Consider the following 25767-nt stretch of genomic DNA (forward strand, 5'->3'; position numbering starts at 1 on the left):
GCCATAAGCAGTTTCTCACATGCAACAAGACTGAGTGTAAAAATTAAAAAATGGATAGTGTAGTACTACTTGATGGTAGCACAATAATATAAGTACACTGACTGAAGCTGAAGGTGAGTATGAAAGAGGGAGAAGAGCTAGGGGCAGATATGAAACCAGAAGGAAACATAGAGGAAAAAAGACTGAGATGGTATAACTTAAGAATGCTTAGAGTGGACAATGATGGTGATTAAATGTAGAAATATAAAAATGTTTTTGCCTGAGGGAGAACAAATGAATGTCAGCATTGCAAGGGGTTGAAAACAGATGGTATACCGGAAAAGGTACAATCAATGGAAGCTAGGGTCTATAGTCAACAGTAACACTGTAATATGCTTCCACTGAATGTAACAAAGACATTATGCCAAAACTAAATGTCAACAGGTGGAGGGTGGGGAGGAGAGATATGGATTCTATGTGGAAGAAAAGAAAATGTCTCCATATAAATTATGTTGATGAAGGCATGTCTATTTCCTTAGGTTGGATTATATGACGTGTGAATAAAATCATATAAAAATGAACAGAGATGCCAGAGACCTGGGTTCAATTCCTGGAACCTGCCCATGCAAAAAAAAAAAAAAAAAAGAACTGAGAGAAACAAATGCTAGAAAAAATGTGAAAAAAAAGAGATGTACCTATTCACTATTGGTAGGGAAGCTGAGAGTTGCAGCCCCTTGGAGGGCAGTGTGGTAGTTCCACAGGAGACTATGGGTGGGGTTGCCATATGATCTTGTAATCCCATTGCTAGTTATAAATCTGGAGAAAATGAGAATGGGGACAGGAATGGACATTTGCACACTGTTGTTTATGATGGCAGTGTTAGTGATTCACAATGGATGGAGGTGGCCTAAGGGTACAATGACGGAGAAATGGAAAGGGGAACTGTGGTATATATATACAATGAACTGCTGAGTGACTGCAAGAATGAATGAAGCTGTGAGGCATGCAAGTAGGTGAATCAATCTTAAGGACATTATGTTGAATAAAATGTCAGAAACAAAAAGACAAATATTATCACACCTCACTCATATGTCTTAAAAATAATATACCAACTCAGAGAAGTGAAGTTGAGAGCATGGGTTATCAAGTTGGGACCTATTGTAAAGGGTTCTAGATTGTAAGCTCTTACAGCAGTCACATCTATTCTAGAGTTGTAACTGTTATTTCTAAATTCTGAGATACTGAGCTATTTGTGCATAACTTGGTCGTTCCCTGAAACTTTGGGTATTTAGGTGACACCTGAGGCTCAGAGTTAGAGCACTGAAGCTGTGAAAGTCAGTATTTCCCCACTCAGCAACTGTTTAAAAAGCTGATTTCATCTAGAGATATAAATCGGATCTGGATTATAGGATAGGACTAAGGTAAATCAGAAAACTGGGTAAAGGATGATATGGCCCGTATTTTCTAACTTCAACCTCTGTGCAAGACCAAAAAGAAAAATGTTTATTTGGTACAAAATTTATATTTGGGATAGCACATTATCTAATTTAACTTGTATGGTCAGTTTACTTGAAAACTACAATTACTTGGAATCTTAAGTAGTGTGTGAGATCTTGTTGGTTTATACAGGTTAGTGTGATGCCCTGATATATCCCAGAGTAATTTGGGCAGAGAATAAAAGAAGTATTTGCAAAGTCCCCTAGGGGCACTGGAGAGAAAGGTGGAAATATTCACCTTCCCCACCTGGGGAATTCTTGATATGCTCACAAGCAGTGGAGACAACAAATTCAAAAAGCTGAGCCCTTGATCTTGAGGTTCACCCCATGAAACTCATTCTTACAAAGGAGAAGCTAAGCCTACTCATAATTATGCCTAAGAGACTCTCAGAGAACCTCTTTTGCTGCTCAGATGTGGCCTCTCTCTCTAAGCCAGTTCAGCTGGTGAATTCACTTCCCTCCCCCTTACTTGGATGTGACTCCCAGGGGTGTAAATCTCCCTGGGAACATGGCACCTGACTCCTGGGGATGAACCAGGACCCAGCACGGTGGGAATGAGAAAATTTTCTTGACCAAATGCTGAAAGAGCAAAATAAGATAAAATAAATTCTCAGTGGCTGAGAGGTTATCCTGGAGGTTATTCTTATGCATTGTCTAGATATCCCCTTTTTAGTTTATGGTGTATTGGAGTGGCAGAGGGAAGTACCTGAAACTGTTGAACTGTGTTCAGTAACCTGATTCTTGAAGAAGACTGTATAACTATATAGCTTTTACGATGTGACTGTGTGATTGTGAAAACCTTGTGTCTGATGCTCCTTTTATCCAGGGTATGGATAGATAAGTGAAGTGAAAAAAAAAAAAAGGTTAAAAAAAATAAATAATAGGAGGAGAAAAAAGGGTGAAACTTGAGTAGATTGAAATACTAGTCAATGAGAGGGGGGGCTACGGGGTACGGGATGTATGAGTTCTTTTTTTTTTAATTTCTTTTTCTGGAGTGATGCAGATGTTCTAAAAATGATCATGGTGAAGAATACACAACTACATGATGATTTTGTGAGTCATTGTATGATATAGTTGAACTGTATGTGTGTGGATATTTCTCAATAAAAATATATATATTTTTTAAAAAGTGTTTTGAGACAAAAGTATGAGGTTGATCTGATCACTTTTCAAATTGAAATGACTCGGAAACTATATATCCTACTACTAATAATAAATTTAGAACAGATTAATACATTATGCAGATAATGCCTTATAACTGTTATTAATAATATCTAAGAATTATTGAGTATCCACCATGTGCCAGGTGCTGGCATTATCTTATTTAATCTCATTTCATGGGAGAACAGTATGTAATGAGATAGAGTCTATTTCCCCATTTTACAGGGTAAGTGTAACATTTACCTGTAGATTTGCTTTCAGTTTTCAGTCTAATCTTATTGCCTGTCACTGAAGAACTAGATGGGTTTTCCCCTCTTTAAAGTGGAGCACCGTTAGTCATAAACAAACCAAGTCCCATATCTCTCCCACACAGTTAGTTTTCTCTGAGGTCTCAGAGTCCGTGGTCATTTAAAAGACTCTGCGTATGTGGAATTACACACTGTTAAATTCCCACATTAATCCCCCTCACTTTTATGGGCTATGTAGATTTTCCAACATAGTTAAATCTGCAGATTATGATTGTTTGATGGGTTGTGGATCATACCAATTATTTTTAAAAATATGTTGGACACTGTAGAAACTTACAGGTAAACATTTTAAAGCTCTGTGTATAAAGTTGCTTTCTGTTTAGTGTTGATTTTGGAATGTATAATAAGGAGAGGGCATTGCATAGATTTGATGAAGCAAACAAAAAAATCTTTGAAAAGATGCTTGGAGGAGGCTGGAAGTGGAAATTCCTTCTAACTCTTGCTGCGTGTGTTGTAGCAGGTCTCACATGACATGATGAGTATTTACATTTGAGAGAGTAATTGGTGGCACCTATTACCATTATTTAAAACATGTTTGTGATGGAAATATTTCAAAGGTATTTAGAGTTAAACGAAGTATGTTAAGCTCTTTTTCCGTCCTTAAAATAACTTAAAATCTGTTTGTTTTAAAAAAAAAAAAAGAACAGAAAACACCTTGAGGTTCTTATAACACAGCTTCTTAAACGTGACGGTGTCCGGGTGCTTCTTGCTTTCCTCTTCTCCCAAAGTAGCACAAATGTGACTTTTGTCAAGGCAGCTAAAATAGCACCATTCCTTCTTCCCTCTTATAGCCCCTTCCCATGCCCCCGCTCCAAAGGACATTCTTAAAATCCTCCTGCCCTTTCTGTGCCTGAACAGGGTAGCGCATGAGTAAGGGATGGCAGAAGTTCATTCATTCTTCCCTCAAACACATCTGCATCAAATGTCTACCAATTGTGGATACCTATTGCTATCTATACAGGGCTTGCATTCTGTTTGGTTGAAGCGGTTAAAACAAGCTGTACTAAGTGGAGATGTGTGAACAGTGCCTGGAACAGTGATGGAGAGAGTGGGTCCCGCAGGAGGGTGAGAGGTCATCCTGGTATTTTTTTCTTTCCTTTCTTCACAAAACTGATGGAGGAATTCATGCTACTTTTGACTTGCTTCTGCAGTTCCCATTCATAGTCCCTGGATGGATTTGACATTGTTTGATTGATCCAGATGCAGCAGAGCAGTTGGTGCTTCCTTAATGTGGACAATGGAACACCCTTTCCCCTTGCCACTTGTCTCTAATCTCTGTCCTCAGCAGTCATTAAATGCAACTGTGAGATTTTCTAAAGCAGGTTTAAACAAGTCCTGTTGTAAACAGATTTTCTGACTTCTGTTACTTGCCTCACATTTGGTCAGAGGCTGAACTCTCTTCTTCTTTGGAAGGTTAGACAAGGAAACCCTAATCCATTTTTAGGTGATAGTGCTCTCCTTTCAAAGAAAATTCCCAAACAGAGAACTCCTTGATTTGGGGGTGAAAATAGAGGTTCCTTTAAGCTAGAACGATGATAGAACTGACCCGGTGAGTGTCTGGAGATTGGGGCTGGGATGACAGAGTAGGGAGCTAGGGATGGGTAGGTAGGTCCTCATTAGGAAGGTCCACGTGGCGAGGACAGTGACACAGCAGTTCCTGCTGGGACATGAGCCTAGGGAAGCCAAGAACGAAGGTGTCCTCATCCCAATCTGGCCTGTCCAAAAGGCCCCCCTGGATCGTGGTTTCCTCTTGACCACGTATGAAGAGTATTTGAGAAAAAGCTGCCACTTAATTATGTCAGAACACCCCACCCTGGTCAAAAGCAACTTGCTCAAAACTTAGAGCAAGGGCTCAGGCAGAGATGGCAAACAGATCCGACTCATACATGCACAGTGATGTGCTGATTAACTGGCTCCATGGGGATTTAAAAAAAAGAAAAAGCACCCTGATTTGTATTGTTTGCCAATGCCCAGTGTAAGTGCTCCCGTGGAGGCTGAATTCAAATGACAACAATTGCTTGCAAAATTCCTGTACACTTAATTGTCAAAATTAGAAGCCAGCTCTGGTATACCACCACATATATGTATTGTTTGTCCAGCATAAATAACCTTTTAGAAAATTTGAATTTGAATGTCTTTGGAAAAAGTATGTTCTTACCGGTTACGCCAGGTCCCACTCTTACCTCTTGTTTGCTGTCTGCACTTGATACCTTTACATTTCTTATCTGGCCTTGCCTTGCTGTAGGTTAAGATGGATGGTTACCATTTCTTGACTGTGACCATGGGGAGAGGGACACTTCTAGGATTCCACAGACCATGTACATAAGGCTCTACTAGAATTTTATTACTCTGCAGTACCTTTGCTAAATGTCAGGTTGCATTATTAGAATTATGTGTCCTTTCCTGGCCTCCATCTTACCATGAGGTATTGGAAGAAAAAAGGCACTTCTAAAGCTCTTAAGAGTTCAAGAATGTGTAGACTGCTCCTTAAAACCATTCTCATTCATTTATATAGATGTAGTTGTTTTTTAAGGATACAAAATAATTATTGAAAGAGAGGCAGATACAAAAGATTCCCTTTTGGCCAATAACCCTCTGACCTTGGACAACTTACAAAATCTCAGAGCCTCTATTTCTGTAACATTCGCATCTGTGATAATACTTATTACATATAGTTGTTTGAGGACTAAATGATAAAAACTTATTGTTATTAATCATAACAATGATAATTGCCAGCATCTCTTGAGCTCTTACCACATGGCAGAGCCTGTGCTTGGTGTTTTGTCTGTTCTTAACTCAGTTAATGACCTAGTGTGGTACCTGCAGCTGAGAAGGGGCCATCCATGGTAGCTATTATTTTAATTGTTATTGTTTCTGCAATGATAAGAAACTATAAGTGTAAAGGAAAAGCTGTATTTCTCCATTGTCAGATTATCACAGGAGCATCACTTAAATGCCCACTTACATATGGCCTTGTGTAAGAAACAAATTAAGCATGATTGTCTCTCTCCTCTAGTTTATCTTCCATAACATGTAATTCAGTATAAAAGAGGCGGGGGAGGGGGCAAAGAAATCGGCAAATGGACCAGCAGATATGTTTTTGTTTGGGTTTGGTTTGTTTTTTGCCCTTAGCATGTTTTCTACCAAATGACTATTAGACAGCAGATGTGGCAGTCACATTTGTGAGCTTTTGTTTCGGTAACATGCTGAAATGAAATTTTGAGAAATGGAGAAAGCCTTTAATGTTCCTATTCAATTTTTTCAGGAAGCCCAGGATTATGGTAAAAGCTAAGCTTTAAATCATCTTTCACATAGTTAAGAGTTTACGTTGTGGGATATGCCAGAACATAACATGACTTTTTAAAATATTATCCTTAAGAAAAGTGGGTATCATCTTGTAGTTGAGTCTCTTGTACTGAGACTCATTTACTTTACTTTGAGCACCAATGTTGAGGGAAGACACATTAGCCTAAAACTTCAGTCAGTGATAACTTTGTATACTTACAGAGATTGCCTTACAAAATCAGTTTTGTTTCTAAACGAGAAAAGATAATTCATGAATTCTGTGTGTCATCATAGACAGCCCTTTAACAATTTATTTGAGAGAATAATATGGTAAGTGGTGAACTGTGTGGCAATCAGCACTAAAAAATGGATATTTGGGCTTGGAATTAAATTTCCAAGATGGTAACATGCAAAAATTCAAACTGCATTTTATTTTAAACAAATAAGAAGTGAAGAGGATATGCCCTGGAAATTTTAGCAGACTAAAAAAGGTAGTGACTTTAAGTGATTGTGAATACACTGATGTCTATGCAACTGAAAAGTTTAAATTGTTTCATGAAATATGAGTGTGAAAAATTTTCTATATTAATATGATTTTTATGTAATACATGAATTTAAATATATTTGTGTAGCTAAATTAATTCATTGTAAATTGTAAGTAGTCATCTGATAGATTTGACCAAATCTTTAAAAGATTATATATTTAAAATTGCCAAGATACGTTTTTGAGGTTCTTCTCTCTGGGAAGATGAGAACTACCTAATACTCAGGACATACGATTCATCCAAGCTCTTAAATGTGTAGTTTATAGTATTTTACCATACTAGTTTTAACACCACACCTTTTTTATTTTTTGCCTTTTATTGTAGTAGCAAGAGCATTTCACTTAAGTTGAGAGGCAGGCAATGAGGGAGCAAGTAGCTGGAGCTAAGATTTATTTCCTGGTAGAACTTGGAAGGAGTGAGAAGCCTTGGAGAAAAAGAGATCACACATTTAGAAGCCTTTTTACATAAGGTCAACTTAGTAATGTAAGCTTATTGTGTCACTAATAAACTCCTAGTTTGAAAGAGTTCTTCTGTAAGAAGCTCAGACAGAAAAGAAATGAGAGAGGCAGAGGATGGAGATAGATGATCTGTTCCGACGCCTTTTTCCTGACGAATGCTTTAAAGCATTTCAGGATCAATTCCACTTGCAAAGTTCAGAATGAAAATATTTCCGGAAGTACATTTCTCTAAAAGTAGAAAAAAAAAAAGAGCAGTGCTTACTCTTTATTGCCTAAATACCATATTTCAATTTTAAAGAGCATTTTCAATCCAAATTTTCTAGTTGCAACCGCTCTTTTCCTAGCAGCTTTGGGCTAAAAGTACATCAATAGTGGAACTATGCCAGATTTGGCTATTGACTGTTGAAATGGTGTATAGATATCTAGTGACTGACTCTACATTGTAAAACAATCATACCATGACAGAGCCGACACTTGTATTAGCTAGAAAGCCTGGGGATGCTATTAAAACATCCACTTCTCATTTACTCTGACTTCTGATGGGTACAGGTTGCACAAGGGTGTGGAAGAGAGTGTATGAGCAGGAAACTAAATTTAGAATTTGCCAGTATTCATCTCACATTTGACGGAAGAAATAATAGATAAAAAAAATCAATGGCTTTCACTAGTCGAACACGTGAAATCTCAGTATGAAAACAAAAAAAGGTTTTCTTAAAAACCACTGTTTTGTATAAAAAAGCAAGACATGCAACAGAATTGCCATGTTTAATAAATATGTATATTAACAGAAATTATTTAAAAAAAACAACACAGAATCCATAAGCAGAAGAATAAAATATGTGAGAGTACTGCTTTTCTTCTCCCAGCAAGACCCCTCTTGGTAACAGACCCAATTCCCTTTTCCACAGGGGTAGGCACCTGACTGAACATAGGCTAATTAGGATTTCCCTGGATTCATGTAACTAGGACCAGCAGGGAAGACTCCTTTGCCTGTTGGGTCTTAAACTTGGAAGGATTGAATCTGGAGCTGCCAGGAGATGACATAAAAAATTAAGCCAAGATGACAACTGTTGACAAGAGACAGGGAAAGGGAGGGCATTGCTTGATCACCTCTATTCAGTCCCTTCTGAGATCAGATCCCTCTATTAGTTAAGCCAGTAAATTCTTTTTTTTTAATTTTTGGCTTGAGATAATTTGAGCTGGGTTTCTGTCACTTTGAACTATATCCTAACTGTCCTGGTTTGCCAGGCTGCTCTGACAAATACTATACAATGGATTGTCATAAAAAATGGGCATGTATTGGCTCATGGTTCTGAGGCTAGAAGTCCAAAATCAAGATATCTGCAAGGTTTGCTTTCTCCCCAAAGACTAGCAATCTTGTGCTGGCTCCTTTGGGTTCGTTGGCCTTCCCATCACATGGCAATATCCTCTCATTTCTCACTTCTGACCCAAGTCAATTAGTTGTTTCTGACAGCTCAGATCTTGCCATTTGTTAACATGCAGAAAATCCCATAGAGTGATGGTGGCCCAGCTTATCACTATCATCCAGAAAACAGAAGATAAATATTCCTCTCTCTCTCTTTATTTTTTTTGGGACAGGCAGACTCCGGGAATCGAACCTGGGTCTTCTGCATGACAGAAGAGAATTCTGCCAGTGAGCCACTGTTGCACTGTCCATCCCTTTCTCTTTGATGGATGCTGTTTCCTATCTCATGTTAATACTCTTGAGAAATCAAATATAGAACAGCAGATGAAACGCTTTCTTAGAGAATATGCGCACCCTGTGGGTACACCCCAAAAGCTGGAATGATTCTGTTTAGTTCATTGTTGGGTATGTTCCTATTTAAAAATACACACGCACATACACAATCAATGGTAGTTTCCAGGAAATGGCCCGTGTTCGTTTGCACTTTTTGTTCTTGGCCCGGCAGTCTTGGAACTTGCATTCTTTTATAGACCATGTATTTTGGGTTTTTGAAATAGCTTCTCCCCACCTCACACACACACAAAAAGAAAAACAGTGTCAGTGGAAAAAGTAAAACAGTGGCCTGACAATTAAAATAAATCTAAGTTTTCATTTCAAAGATGTCATAATGGACTATGGCTTCTCATAGCTTAAATAAAGCCTGCCTTAAATATGTTTTCTTATCTAGAGAAGATAGTTTAGTTTGTGTTGCCTGAGTTCAATCAAATCCTTGTATTAAAGATTCAAACTTGTGGATCAATAAAAGATAAATATACTTCCTGGTCCTCCCTCCAAATCTCCTGATTGTAGTATCAAAGTATTTATCTTTTCTAGTTCTTATGTCACTTCTGAAATGCATGTGTGTGCGTGTACAAACACAGACACATACATAAACTCCCTCTGTGTAGGAATGCCTTTGAGGGTTCCTATTTAGAGGTTTAATGTCCTTGCTCTGAGCAGGTCCCTCATCAGCAGTCCTAGGAGCTACTACTCCAACCCCACTACTTTTCTCCCGGCCTCCAGTTTCCTGCATTCATCTGGCCTCTGGGATTTCTCTATACAACAGAACTTCCTGCTGCTGGTCCCAGAAAGGAAAAGCAAGATTCCTTCCCACACTGCCAATCCAGAACCAACTTGTAAAGGGAACCTTGCAGGATTACAACTGCCTAAATCCTCTCAGACTCAGAGGGACAAAAAAGGCAGAGAAGTGAAGGGAGAAAAGGAATGGCTTTTCTTGCAAACCAGCATGGCGTCTTCTGCCAGCAACCTGAACATGCTATGCTGCCTCCTCCTGGTGTCTTGACTTCTCTTTTGGGAGAGTTCACCAGGAGATTGGTGAGCTCACTGCACGAGCATAAATGTAGTCAGTTTGATTTGCCTTCAGCATCAGAGAAAGTACCAATAAGTTTACTCTAGACCCTGACAAACATATACTGCTCTTAAGGAAATTATTTCAAAGGAGATATTTAGTTGATTTGCTGTTTAAATAAAGCTGTTGCTACCTGACAGTAGTTTGCAAACATTTTTCAGAAATGGATGTATTTTTTTTCAATTGATGGAGCCCCTGAGTCTAAAACAATTTAAGGGTTGCTGCTCTGGTGAGACTCCAGGCATCCCTGCAGAAGCCCCAGGCACAGTTTGAAAACTGCTCAGTGGAAGGCCATCAAAGGTATCTTTTTATGAAATACAATTTCTCAAAAATTTTTTTTTACTAAGAACTTCCTAAGATTCCTATTTACAATGCAGATTCCTGAGCCTCAATCCCAGAGATTCACACTCTAGAAGTCACATATGAGTGGGGAGGAATTTGTATTTTAACAAGCACCCCAGATGATTGTGTTGCAAATGTGGATGAATCTTAATTTAAAAATCTCTGCTCTAAAAACTGCAGGAGAGCCCTTTAAATGGCTTCAGCTTAGTCCCAGCTGGTCCCAGTTTATTTTAGGTGGCATTCTTAATTTACAAGAGTCAAATAACCATTGTAATAGTTTTTGTTTGCTAAGGGAAACAGTATCTTAGTTACCTCTTCTATCATCTCCCAGTTTAATTTCTTTTTCCTATTCGTGGAGCTCTCCTGATCCTTGTAGCTGCGTGGCTGTCTGCCCCTCTCTTGGGTTTACTCCATCTGAGCTGCTTCTAATATTGAACACATATCCCCATAGATCCTCCCACCAACCTCCGCTTTCCTCCAGCCCTTCTTAATTTTATTTCTTCGTTTCATTTTATTTTAAAGAGGCAGATCTCTTTAACCCTCACCTTCCCCAACAAACAAATCCCAAAGAGAAAGTTAAATGATGATTATAAACAAAATATAAAACTGACTTCTTCAGGCAAATGCAGCCAAAGAGTATGTATATAATGCCTCCATGTAGTAAGTTGTTAGGTGCTGTGGAGGATACAAAGAAATAAGAGAAGAAATCTAAGTAAATAAATTTTAAGTAAGTAAAGTCCACAATAAGACACCACTACACACCCACTGGAATGGCACTAATATAAAAGATGATACCAAGTGCCGGTGGTAGCGTGGAGAAACTGGAACCACTGTGCATTGCTGGTGGGAATGTAAAATGGCGCAGCCACTTGGAAACCAGTTTGGCAATATCTTAAATAGTTAGACATAAACTTACTAAAGAATCCAACAATTCCACTCCTTGATATCTACCCAGAGAAATTAAAACATATCTACAGAAAGATATGTATATGAATTCATAACAACATTATTAATTGATAATTGTCAAAAACTAGAAACAATCCAAATGTCCATCAACTGGTGAATTGATAAACAAAATGTGATATGTTCATATATTGGGATTTTCAGGAACGAAAAGAAATGCAATATTGATATATGCCATAATACAAATGAACTTCAAAAATGTTAGAAGTGAAAACTACCAGACATAATTCCATTTATATAAAATGGCTAGAAAAGGCAAATTTGTACAGACAGCTTATCAGTGGTTGACTGTGTTAGATAGAAAGCCATTCCTGAAAGAGAATAAACACTCACCTGATTGTGGAGAAGAAAAGAACCAATTCATGATCTTACAAGATGGGGTACCCAGCCAAAAAATAGTGGCTGGCGTGCCCAACAATAGAATGCCATAAATCTTAAACCTAAGCCTAGGTCCCTCCCCTGTTTCTCCGCTGATTGGATGCTCCAGAGGTTACAGCTTATCCGGATAGTCTAATTCAAACATCCTGCCGAAGGTTCCGCCTTTTGACTGTGCTTCACATTTCAGTGACCCTGCCTGCTAAGGATTTGACATCAATTATAGGCTTGCATCAGAGGCTCTCCCCTTTCCCTGCCTGTGCCAGCTTGTGTGAAAACTAAACATAATTTTATTCTTAATACCTGGAGACGGCAACAGGAATTAACTGCAGATGGGTATGAAGAAACTTTTCAGTGTGATGGAACTGTTCTAAAATATATTTGTGATGATAGTTGCACAAGTCTATATATTTATTAAAATCAGTAAATTGTACATATATAATGGGGGATTTTATGGAATATAAATTTTATCTCAACAAAGCCATTAATTTTCTTTGAGTTAAGGCACATATCATAATGAAATAATCTATAATCATTTATTTTCTCTGCAAAAGAGGTAAAGAAGTACTATGGTCAACATGTGGTAGACCTCTGGAAGTTCCTGAGACCTTCTCAGGGAGGCCAGGACATCAGAACTATTTTCATAATAATGGTAGGAAGCTATTTCCCTTTTTTTCACTGTGTTGACATTTGTTCTGATAGAGCAAAAGCAACATTTGGTAACACTTCAGGTCCCTTAGCTTATATCAAGGCGGGGGCATGAAGTCATATTGGTAGTCATTATATTCAGCACCACCATGCTCTCATAATAGAAAAATACATTCCAGTTTCACATAAGAATGTCCTTGATGAAGCAGTAAATAATAATTTTGTTAAATCTTCTGGCTAGGATGCATGTATTTTTAATTTTCTGGGTAATGAAATCAGAAGTATGCATACAGCATTTCTTCTGCATGCCCAAGTAAGTTGGTTATCTCAAAGAAAAGCTCTACTGCAGTTGTCTGAGTTTCAAGATGAAGTAGCAGTTTTTTTATGGAATACCATCTCTACTTTTGAAAAAATGGCTGGCAGACAAATTATGGATATTCACAATTTGGTATTTAGAAAACATTTTCTCAAAAATGAACGAAGAAAGCCTGTTGTTTCAAGGAAAATGAAAAACAATTGATAGTATATGTTGCCAATGATAAAATTCAAACTTTAAACCGAAAATTAGAATTTTGGCAAACTTGTATCTACCACCATGAGTCTGACAGCTTCTTAATACTCGGAGACTTTTATGATGAAATTGATGGCAATTTTAACAAGTGCAATTTTTTCGTATTGTATAATGAAATACATTATACTTGGAGAGTATAGATGAAGGTGTCCTGATACTAAAATGTTTGAGAACTGCTTAGTGGTTGATAGCGTGGACTATGGAGCCAGAGTGCTTGTGTTTAAATCCAAATAACATCACTTATTATTTGTATAATCTCGAAGAAGAACTTTACCTTTCTATGTTCGCCTTCCTCATTGTAAAATGGGGATAATAATATTTTTATCTCTAACTTTTAAAAAGAAGCTAATTGTTTAGTGACATCATTCATTTATGTCATCGATATACTGCCATAAAATGGTGAGACAGAGCTGTGGGCCCTCCCCTCCTGGAGTTTATATTCTAGTGCATTAGAGTTTTTCTAATTTCTCTCACTTTCTTATAAAAACATAAAATATTGCATCTGTTATTCCCTGACGACATCAGCAGAGGGAACTGTACATATTTTATAGTTTTAAAATGTTCGTAAAATCATTCTTGACTTTAGTGTAGGAAGATAAGATAAACTTCAAAAAAACTCTAACAATTGTTTTTTTTCCCAGAACACAAACAGAATTACCATAGTTTTAGAGCACTAACATCATAAAAATAAGCTCATGTTCAATGATAAATAAACAGCCAATAAGTCATTGGAGTTTCACTGACTTAAATGGTTTCTGCTGTCCTAGGAGACACATGAACTCAAAAGCATTGATTTTGAGACCATCTGATTTATGTGTCATTTCACATCATGAGAATGTGGTGTCAACCCACAGAACGTTTTATGTCTCGCCCTAGACTGTGTCTTTAATTATTGATGTGCTGCAGGTTCCTTGGGTATATATAGTCCCCTATTTAATAGGTTTAAAATGAAAGACTCCCTTTATTTTAGGGGTAGGTTGTGCAAACACATTATAAAGTACCTTGGATTTATTTAAAGATAATGTAAAAATACAGAGCAATTATATTATTGAAATAGTGTACTTATTGATGTTCTGGTATTCTAAAATTCAAGAATCCAATTGAAGGGGAAGCCAAAGAAGTGCTTCTTGAACTCAGGCTGCAATTGAATATTATTAATTCATTTAAATTCAGTTTCAGTATTTAGAAGAAAGTTGTAGGTTGAAAATACTAATTTCAGTACTGGTCTTACCTTGCTAGGGGCTGATGCAAACTTTCTGTCCCCACAACTGAAGTTGTCTTTTGCAAATGAAATGCAGTGAGGTCAATTAACCCAAGCAAGTAAACAATGACTGACTATGTGGCCAATGTTCTTTTCCTCATCAATTTGACACTAGAATCTTCTTGTTCTGTTTTTTTCAGCAACCTAAGAATTAAATATTAGTTGCACATTGTTTTCTAAACAGAATCATAGCTGTTATAAAGCTAATTCCTCTTTCCACAACTTAATGTTCCCCTTAAAATGTTTGGCCGGTTCTCCCAGTACTGTGTAACATCCTTCACATGGGCTTTTGTCCTTCTGCAGCAACCAGCTGAGGAGTCCCAGCCAGATCTAATACCTCCGTGATGAAAACTCGTGCTCTTGTTTCTTGCTGATGCTGAACTTGTCTTTTACCTGTGTTGTATTTATGTGTTTCAGGAAAAAAGTGCCAGTTCAAATGTAAGACTTAAAAGTAATAAAGAGATTCCGGGATTAGTTCATCAACCCAGAGCAAAGTAAGTTCTAGTTCCTATTTTCCTTATAGTCTTTTTAAAGCTAAAAATGTTGCAGCATGATTTCCGCTTTGCCTACCGTTGTCTTCCAGCTTCGGGCAGCTTCCCCTTTGGCTTTATCTCCTTCTGTGGCCTTCCCTATAAGGCCTTCAGTAATAGATTAAGACCCATCACGATTCAGTTGGGCCACACTTTAACTGAAATAACCTCCTCAAAAGGTCCTATTTACAATGGGTTCACACCCACAGGAATGAATTAAGTTTACAAGCATGTTTTTCTGGAGTACATAGCTCTGAGCCCTCACAAACAGCTGCACAAATCAAGAGTTTCATAATATAAGATTAAGGAAGTAAAGTAAGTTGTAGTATGTACCTATATATATACAGGTACCATTCATATAAAGTTGAAAATAGGACAAAACTAACCAATGTGCATTATAAAACAATAAACAAAAACAAGGATATGAAAAGGCAAAAAATTCAGAATAGTGGTTCTTTTTGGCGGAAGGAAGACAATGGGGCTGTGTTTCTTATGGGCTGTGTTTCTTAATTTGGATCGGTACTGCATGGCTTTGATTATTATTATTCAAATAGCATTATATAGTTTCTCTTATGTGTGTTATATATTTCACAACTCAAACACTAAGAAAAATAAGTACCATTTTGGAGAGCAGTATTTTTCTAGATTGTTCTAGAATTGAATCTACCTTTATTTTTATTTAATGAATGAGATAAACTTGGTGTGACCTTGAAACCAACCTCCCTTTCTTCAAAGGGGCTGTTTTAGCCTGAGGGCTACACCTCTCTGTTAAAATGTTCCACTTAATACAAATGAAATTCCCAGGAGGTGATCAGACTGGTAAACTTGACATGGTCACCCACACCCCAACATAAATTTGACTGTTACGTATATGTAATATATATGTACATATGGTACATATATGTAATAGCCCATAAATGAAAATCATAAGCAGAAGTTGCATTATCTCTGGGTTCTTCCCAGGGCCTTGAAATAAAAAAGTTTATAATGACTTTAACCTGGCTCACTGTCTGTGGAATTGCTACAGTTGTGCCTGCCGAGATATGGCAGTTAGGACACTGAAGGAGCAGTGGATGAGATTGGTGACTTGATTTTTTACTTAGAAAAAAAAAAACTAGATATTATAAAATCCACTTGTTTACAATGTCAGTGAAATGTTATAACCGATTTTTCACCTTAGGGAAATGCTATACTATAATAACAAGCTCCAATGTTGGCTTCACTGCTGATTTCCTTTGTCTACACTAACCTTATCTGCCTTTAGGGATAATAGATACCTGATGATATAGCCAAAGCTTCTTGGCATCAAAATCATTTGACATATGCTATCCCTTTAATGCTTCCCTTACTGGAATTATTCTGTATTGAGAATTTCTTTGACCCTTTTGAGAGATTACTTTTTAAACTTTGAAACACTGAAATTGCATACTTCGCAAACTGGCATGTGCTGAAGCTTTCAGAGAAGTTTGTTAAATTTGCACTTACATTAAAATTATATAAGAAAATCCACTGTTTTCCATAAGTTGGCATGCTCATATGTGTGTATGTTTTAAAGGGTAAGTCAGAACTTTGCCTACCTGGAATTCAACTAAAAAAATAATATTTCTGAAGGACCAAGAGAAGGGTTTTACTTTTCCTATTTATTGATAGATTGGATCAAGAAAACTATCATTTATTATGCAGCTCTATGAAAAAGAAATGAAGGTTTGTTTTTTCGTCCATGAATAGAAGGACAATTCTAAGCTATAATGTCAGGTAATCCTCACACCCTCACTAGATGCAGTGCATAGAACACATCCTTTCTGGCTCTGTGGTCTTAGGCAAGCGACCTAATGTCTTCAAGCTTCATTTTTTTCAGAGTAAAATGAGGGTGAAAAATTCTGTCTCCTAGGGCTGGATATTAAATGAAATAATATATGCTCAGTGCTTATTATAGTATCAAGTGCTTGGTAAGAGCTCCTGAATATTGAGAAGTGACCCAGATGCCCCTTGACAGGAGATTGGGTGAACTGCACTATATTCACTCAATGGAATATTAGTCTACAGTTAAAATGAACATACTGCAGCAATGCACAATGCTGGATGGATCTTAGCAATATACAACTAGAAGAAAAGAGTGTTCTAAAAGATTACATAGATTGATGGAGTCTTTATAAAGACGAAAACAACTGAAATAAATAATGTGCTTCTTCGGCACATAGAGATGCAGTAAAACTATGAAAGGAAGGCAAGGAAGGAATTGTTACCTTGGATAAAGGAAACACAGGCTTAGTTTGGAACTGAGTTAGCAATAGGTTATAGTCAAAGTTCTAGCTTTTGTTTTTGGATTTGGTTTCATGGGTGCTTAAATACTACTTTTTAAACCTAATTAACTAATTAAATAAAAGCCAACCATGCATGGACTATTAATAAGAATCTGTCATGAAATGAGAATGAAAATCAATCCACTTCCCTGAGATCCCGTCTAAAATAATAAAGATGATCATGAAGAAATAACTGTTCAGGCCAAGATTTACTGGGAACACATTGGGTATATTGAATTTCATCTTTGTAAGTGAAGTATTAGGAAATTAGAACTGTGACTTCTCATACTGCTGACGGTTTTGTTATTTGAAAACTTAATTTTTTAATGTCACTAAAAATTAAAGCCAATTAGCTCTAAAGCTCATTTAACCCACCATTCATTAATTTGATTTTGTTGCGTTAAGATTCCCTAGTGTTGTCATCCCTATTTCGATGAAGCTGAAAAGTCATAGAAAGAAGAGCAGGATTATCTCATGAGAACTTTGCCAGTGCCAACTGATGGAAGCAAGAGAAATGCCTAGTGGAGTACTATGTTTCTCTAAGGCTGAGTCTCAGTTATTAGAGAGAAATAGGAGTTACCAAAATAGTTAAGCTTTATTAGTTAAAGCAGATACCAAGATGCAGGCTTTTTTTTTTTTTTTATCTTTTTTGATCTAAAGAATTCTAGCATCAAATATTCATACTCTATAAACTGTCATAAACAATTCAGTTATCCCTTTCTAATACCTTGAGGAAAAATAGAAAAGCCAGTATGCTTTTCTCCTCCCTCCTGTACTTACAAGAAATTGTACATCAGGAAGGATTTAAGAGTCAGCTTGTTACCCACAATGTGGTTTGTACTCTTGAAGATTAAAAACTAATATAATGCCACTGTGTCAATAGGGTTTCCACCTGGAAGGAGTGCATCTGTGTTTATCCAGTTCAGGGTCAGTTGATATGGGATAATCTATTCTTCAGAGTAAAAATTCCATCTGTCGGGCGGGCCGCGGTGGCTCAGCGGGCAAAGTGCTTGCCTGCTATGCCGGAGGACCTCGGTTCGATTCCCGGCCCCAGCCCATGTAACAAAAAACGGAAAAACAAAATACAATAAAAAAAAAACAAGAAAATGTTTAAAGATGTTTCCCTTTCTTCCTTCCTTCCTTCCTTCTATCTGTCTTTCCTTAAAAAAAAAAAAAAAATTCCATCTGTCCATTTGGAAGAGATTACAGTGCGTCTCTCAACACTGGAGTGTAAACCTCATGTTTTCAGATTACACTGTACCTAAGACAATGCATGTGCAAGGAGGATCTCATGTGGGCGTTTGTACCATCTGGCAGTGTCTGCAACACTTCCAGTGACAATGGAGCTTATCTGAAAGAGCTAATTTAGTGCATCATGCTTTGATAATAAAGAAGTCATTCTTCCATTTAGTCTTTTTCAGCTAACACAATTCCCGGATTGCATTTCAAGGTAGCAAGATAGTGAATCAGTCTGGTGAGTGACTCTTTTTGGTAGGTTAAGAAATGAGATAGAGGCTAGCAGGCATAGTCTACCTCTTAGATGACAAAAAAATAGGTAGCATTTCTGTATTATTGAAGTGTCGTCTCAGAGATGCACCTGATTGAAAAAACAGTTGTCCACACTTGGTGACCAGTCTACCATCTACCCCATAACAAGATAGTACTTAGTTCAGGATCCAGATGGGGCTGAAAATACACCTGTCTTGGCTAAGTAATTCTGGGCTGGGTATCTTGTGCTCAGTTTGTTTTAACAAGGGAAACAGTTTTTTTAAGTGGTTAGAAACTATGTAGTTACAATTCACAGAATTGAAACCACTGAGGTTCCTAAGTTTGCTTTATTAGAGATGCATCTTGAGGCTCTCGGCCATTACCTCCGGTGTCAGGCTCCTGATGTATAAAGACCCCTCGAGCCTGTGAACAGTGCATTCTTGATCAGAGATGACAGTCACATTTGCAGAGCTGCTTTTACTTGAGACTTCCCTTCCTGTCCCTCCGGCATGCATATGTATGATACTAACCAAACATGCCTGTTTTCATGTTGTGGTACATAACTGAGGGAGTTAATGGAAGTTACTAATGATATAGAATATTAGCACTGAAAGGGACCTCAGAGACCAATCGGCTGGTTTTACAGATGATGAATCTGAAGCCCTGCCATATGCCCAAGCTTACACAACATACTTCCTTGGTGAGGGGTCATAGATCACAACAGACTTAATAGAGAGCAATACATCGTTTAATTAACTAATAGTTATTACCTTCCTATTATATACAAGGCAATATAGGCTAGACACTAATAACCAGAAAGTCTCCACAGTGAACACCAAATCCTTAAATTGCCATTTTTATGAGATCTTTTGGTATTTCCAAAAGGGGGATGTGTGTATTTATGTGTGTATATAAATATGTGCATAAATACATATAATTAATACCTTTTTTATCTGGGACCCAGAGCTGTGCAACCACCTCATCTGTTGAGAACTTGGCCAATAACGGGAAGGACATCCAAAAGGTACCTGAGCTGCCAGATGAGTGACAGAAAACTCTGGTGCTGTGCTCACCAGAAAGACCCCAGGCTCTCTCTCAGTGCTTAGTTAAACTAACTTTAGACACAGTTCTAATAAACTTGGCTGTGCTATTTCCAAGCATGGAGTAGAAACAGCAACTGGGAAGAAAGCTGAAACCTTCTCTACCAGAAGAGATGAGACAGAAAAATATCAAAAGCAGACCAAAGACAAAAACACTGGAGTTTCACGCCATTTTGTATAAAGAACCAGCCCTACCCACCTTAGTAAGGTCTGGGAGCTATCACAATAACACAGTAGGATATTATGATTTAAGTTAGTGATAATGGCGCCAATCAGTAAGTAAAAGTTAAGTAACATTTGTGATAGTCTCTATTAAAAGTATTAAGAGTATGCATACTCTATTAAAAGTATGCTGTTTTGAAGGTTTGCATACAAAGTGGCTAAATAAAAAGAATGCTTTAGTGCTTAAAGAAATAAATCATAAAAAAATCTGGGAAAATTCAACTATTCATAATATCTTTTCTGCCCAGAATTCTACAGAGATGAGACTGTTTAATATATTTTCATCACCCCAAATGCTGTCCTTGCCTTTCAAACTCGCAATAAGAGAGGTCTGTTGCTCAAACAAGACAGTTGCCCTATTTACCTGGTCATTTAAAGGATGGCAGAATTACATGACATGTGTGTGAAAGTGCTTTGTAAACAGTAAAAGTTGATTACTGGTATCAAATATTTCTGTTGTTTTCCTTTTATGTCAAAGCTGATGTCCTCGTGATTCCAGATTTTAAATCTTGGTTTTTCAAAGGAAAATCTCCTTGAGCCCCACTGGCTGGCAGGGCACCTGAAGGGTTTAGGATCACTTGTGGGGATGAGGTGTGATGCTAATGTGTATGTCGGGAGGCCGGGGGTCTTCTCACCACACTTAGGCTTGAAGGGAAGAAGCTATTGCAGACTCACCCTCCACCTTCACACCCCCTCCAGCCACTATACCCAAGAGGAATTTATAATAACTGAAAAAAAATGCTTTGTGGCAACTGTTATCCAGCACCTTGAAAATAGTTGAAACACCCACAACTATTTGTTAGGTAGAAACTACCATTGTTAAGACCATATTGCAAGGTGCTAATTTTAGGGTGCTATATGGGAACTGTGTATTTTCTGCATGATCTTTCTGTAAGCCTACAACTTCTCTAATAAAAAAAAAAAAAGTAGCGCAGCATTACCACGGAGGCCCTTTCCTCCCCACTCACCTCCCGTCTGCGATTCTTCTCTGCTCTCCTTTACCGTCTTATGCTATGTCCCCACCAACCATGTGAGTTATCGCCCAAGTTTGCAATTAAAGGGTGTAGGACAGGCAAACTGACAGGAGGGTGCTCCTCAAACACAGTTTCTGATTTATTCCCACATTGTAGAGGAATTTCCTCTCCAAAAATGTGCAGTTGCCATTGCCAAAGCAGAAACTGTTCAGGAGCAACGTTAAGTCATGTGTGTGTTTTCCGTGCATTTACTGGCAGCCTCCACCTACAGTCACCTGAGGAGCATGCTGATGCTGACAGCCTTTGTAAAATATGCGTTTCAGTAGCACAACCAGGATATGTCTTGTTTTTATGGTTACACAGAGTTGAAATATGCCACGTGCTGCCTGCCTGTGCTTTTTTTTCTTTTTTTAAAATCATGAATGTGTGCGAAAACATTTGGCACACACCTCCCAATCACATTACTATAAATATCATCTATATATTGAAAGGAAATGCGTTTCTTATGGTCTGGTAGACTGTTAGTCTGGTTGACTATTATGAAATGCATACATTAGGATTACTGGAACGACATTCATCCTTAATATAACTTAAGAGTATTTTATTGGGCAAGTTTGCTCTAAATAAATGTCTGCCCCCAAAGTTCGGAGACTGATCATTTTTGCATTTGAGGGAGCTAGGTTTAAGAAAGCATTGAAATATGCATATAATTACTCTTTGTTTTTCAGCATGCACATCTCTGAGAGCCAACAAGAATTCTTCAGGATGCTGGATGAAAAAATTGAAAAAGTAAGAACTAAAATAAAGTAGTTACATGTTTCAAGGGAAATATAATAGTTGTCTCATGAATTAGGGCTGCAATATTCTTGTTTCTATACTACGAAGCTATTTTTATAGAAGAATGCGTAGAGAATTAAAACAAAAGCCTTTCCTTCCCACCACTACCCCCAAGGAAAAATAAACAACAATGTGGCCGTGACAATGCTTTATGTGTAAAACGGTCTCTTGGGATTCTGGGCTGCCTCCACCCATCAAAGAGACTGGCCTTTACCTAAAGGTACTGTTGCATGGCTGTGCATCACTGAGTGCTTGATGCTGTGCTCTGACCTCTGTGACTGCCGGGAGGCCTTTAATACTTGCCAGAACCTATGGAGTGTCTACTGTATACCCAACACTGGCCTGAGTTCTTTACAAACATTGCACACATATTTCAATCAATATTCACCTCAAGGTAATGACTGCAAGATGGGGATTTTCTACATTTTACAGACAAGGAAACTGAGGCTCAGAATGCTTGAATACCTTCTTCATGTTTGCAAGGTGGTCAAGTTGGTATTTGAGCCCAGATCTGTCTGAGTCCACAGCACTGCCTCCCAGGTAACTTCTCTAGTGGCATGTGGATTTACATTGGCTCACTTTTAATTCTTACTTATTTTTTTTTTTACTTTTTTGTGTGGTCCTTTCATCTGAGAAGTTCTTGGTGAATTGGTAAGTTATCATATGTGTCACTCAGTAAAAGATGATGGAGTTCTTAAATTCATCAGTATTTCAGCAGCCCACTCCACTCTGAGGTGGATCCCCCTGAAAGAGTAATTGTATAATCTTCTGATGCACCATTAAAATACCAGCAAATATCACCAATGTGAAAAATAGAGATGGGTAATTAATTAAAATTGGTAGTTTCATCTATAGTTCCCAGCAGAGCACAAACAAATATTTAAGTATAGTAATATATTGATTTTTTACTGAGATTTTGTCTTTTTCTTAGTGGATTGTACATACATTTTCATATTGAAAATTCCATCTAGGAACCATTACCAAGTTTGATTTATTTATTCAAAGGCTATTCAACTTGCCAATAACATTTTGTTTTAGTAAGGAATCATCAAAACAAAAACATTTTGTTCCTACTAGACAGCGAGGATCTTTTCTTTGTCTATTTGGGGTTTTTACCCCACTAGCTTTTTGTAAATAAACAGATCTGTGTAGTATTTAGGGGTAATCAGTAACTTGAATCTTAAGTTATCTTTTTAAACAACATTTACAAGCCCTCATAAGGTATATAAGATAGTCTGATCCCTTTCCAGTATGTTCCCATAATAAAATGAACTGAAATTCATTGCTGCTATCTGAAATTCCATTTTCCTTTTTCTTTTTGAATCCAAGGTATACAATATGATGTGTTAAGTGCAACAAAAGCAAAGTTTATACATGATCATTTACCGGATGAACTCTTTCCCTGGATAAAGGCGCATTTATAGATTCATAATAAACAGTGATCTCATTATTGATTATTCAAAGAGGAACTAAAGTTATCTAATCTGTGACAAGTACCCAATTGCAGATTCCTACTGGAAATTTCCTATCCTTTCTGAACCTGTTTCTCCTTTCTTATCTAAAGTTCTGCTTTTGAATATTTTGAATATGCTGTTCTATGAATCATTTAAATATTAGGCTTCCAAAACTTAAAATGTGCCTTCATAATACATGTGTTTGGCTTGATGTAATCTTTCCCATAGTTTACATAATCAAAAGTGAAAATTGGATTCTTACAAATTGTTTTCCTGGGCTTTTTCCATCGCTAAATAGCTCTTTGGTCTAAGCTGGCATGAGGACAACCATACATACAATTTAAATCTATTGTTTAGGTGTTAATAGGGTTCATTTTTTCAAAAAAAAGAATTAAACTCATCTAGTCCTTCATCCTGAGAAACTGAGCCTTTAAACTTGAAGATTTCATCTCTCCCAGAAATATCCAGTTATTCATTTTTCTTCCCGAAAGTGGTAAGAAGCAAATTTACTGACTCTGGGAACATTCACATCTTCCTTTTCTTGACTTGTACCCTTTTTTAATTAAAAGTCTGTGACACAGTTTGAATTGATCATTCAACTCTCCCTTCTGGGTACTAAAAGAAACATCAGCCTGTCTTCCTCAAAATCCATGTAAAAGTAGCATCAGCACAAAGAAACTAAGACTGGATGGATTAACATTTATAGAGAAATTTAATTTGGACTATTATAACCCAGAAATTGTCACAGTGCACACGAGTGGATTGCTAAGAAATTAATACTGACAAAGAAAAGCAAATACAAAAATGCATGTAACAATTTTTTTATACAACACCTACTGAGCATAGACATGCTCGTTACACCCAAAAATAAGTAGAAAACACTCTCTTGCCTTGAGGAACTCAGTCTTAAAAGTGAATTTCTTTTAAAATGCAATTGTTTTACCAATCTTTCCTCCATCAGCCACTCTCATCTCCCATCCCATTGTCGTTGTGAGTCAGGTTCTCCTATACTGAGCACAAGGGTTTGTCTCCTAAGTTGGGTCAGATGTCTTAACTTTAAATCCATTAGCTGGGAGCTGGGACAGCTCCGTGGACCCGTGATACCGTTTCACTGTGTTGGTCCGTAGAAGGCCAGGACTCCATGCTGCATATGGAGATGGCCAAAGGAGGGAGGTTGCCAGGACAGCAATGAAAAGTCAAAGGAATTTTATTATTCAAAGTGACATTTTGAGGAAGTATCTGAGAGCAATGGATTTATTACAGCTGATTTTAAAAGATGTTTATTGGTAGACCTCTACAACTACTAAAAAGTCATTTACACTTGGAAAAATGCTTCGGTTCCTGAAGTGGTCTGGTGCCCTGGGCCCCAGAAATAATCTGGCTGGTGAGAAAGATTATGATTAGTCTGTATTTATAAACTTATTTCTAGGGCTCCTTCTCTTAATACTGCATAGGTCCATCTGACCCATGTTATAAATCGATGTGTCAGAGAACAGAAGGCGTTTGCTTTTCTTCTGGTGAAGACAGTGATGTGTGTGTAATTATAAACTAGGATGTTTAATTTCTCTTTTCAACTATTACTGTAGTAGGTTCTTTAACCTTAGAGCTGCTGTAGATCCAAATGTGATGTTTGGCTGATGCCTTTAACATGACAGGTTTTACTTTCCGGTGGTGTCTTTAAAGGCCTCCTTAGTGCCAGCTAGTGAAGAGAAAATCCAGGACTGTTGTGTCGAATTATGAAGAATGTTCTGTGGCCTGCTGCATGCTGTGCACAGGAAGCCCTAGAGTGTTCCTCCCACCAGCAGGTTGTCACTTTCACTAACAACCAAGGCCCTCCCCGCAGGCGAGAATGCTCCGCTGGCACGTGTATTTTGGAAGTGGTCTGGGATGCCAGTATCATGCAACTGAATGATTTCTTGCACCGTGTTAAACATCTTATGGATTTGCTTTTGTTAATAACCAAACCCTTCTCTGAGTCTCCTTTCCCTTCATCCCCTTGTCTTGCATTCTCGCTCTCTCATTTACCTCTCATGTGTTAGGTAAAGTTATACTTACAAAGGAAAAGAACGTGATTCAGTCTTGTGTTTTTATCCTTCCTGCAAAGTCTTATGCAAATAATTTCATCCTCGTCCTGCTGAAAACACAGGTGGAAGAACCCCTCACACCGGCGAGTGTGAGCCCTTTCTGGGCTTTTAGGACGCTTGCATTCTCATCCAGCTAACTGTAATTGGTCATGCACCCATGGAAAGCAGATCAGACATTGAGTCTAAAAGAAATGCAACACACTCAGCCTCTGCTCACTTTCTTTTTTCTGGAAGCCTTGTTTTTTTCAGAGAGTTTTGGAGGTTCTATCAGCCTAGCTCTTTCGGGAGCAGCAGGGGAGGAGAGTCCTGGTTTGGGAGCAATATAATACATGAATGCAATTTTGAACCATGCCATTTTTATGAGTGAGGTGTGTTTGAGAATGCTCAAACTCAACAGCAGTGTGGGGTGCAATGAGTGAATGGTGTCATTTTGCCACCGATGCAGGTGCTTGGGAAGGAAAGGCAACCCTGTGAGTGGCGGAGGCAGTGATGGGGCAGGTCTACTCCCTTAGCCTATTCCCGTCCAGCTGCTTCTTCCCTTTCTCTTCT

At 37.8% G+C, this 25767-nt stretch overlaps 1 protein-coding gene across 3 annotated transcripts in view; it reads left to right on the forward strand.

The window, feature by feature from the left end:
- C4H1orf21 (chromosome 4 C1orf21 homolog) overlaps positions 1-25767 on the forward strand; it is a 171096-nt gene that overhangs the window by 129523 nt on the left and 15806 nt on the right. For all 3 annotated transcript variants that reach the window (XM_077157214.1, XM_077157212.1, XM_077157213.1), the window contains exons 4-5: positions 14644-14720; positions 21572-21632. In XM_077157214.1, the coding sequence (XP_077013329.1) occupies positions 14644-14720; positions 21572-21632 (138 nt within the window). The remainder of the gene's footprint in view (positions 1-14643; positions 14721-21571; positions 21633-25767) is intronic.

The sequence above is a fragment of the Tamandua tetradactyla genome, chromosome 4 (genome assembly GCF_023851605.1).
Source record: "Tamandua tetradactyla isolate mTamTet1 chromosome 4, mTamTet1.pri, whole genome shotgun sequence".
NCBI classification, from domain to species: domain Eukaryota; kingdom Metazoa; phylum Chordata; class Mammalia; order Pilosa; family Myrmecophagidae; genus Tamandua; species Tamandua tetradactyla.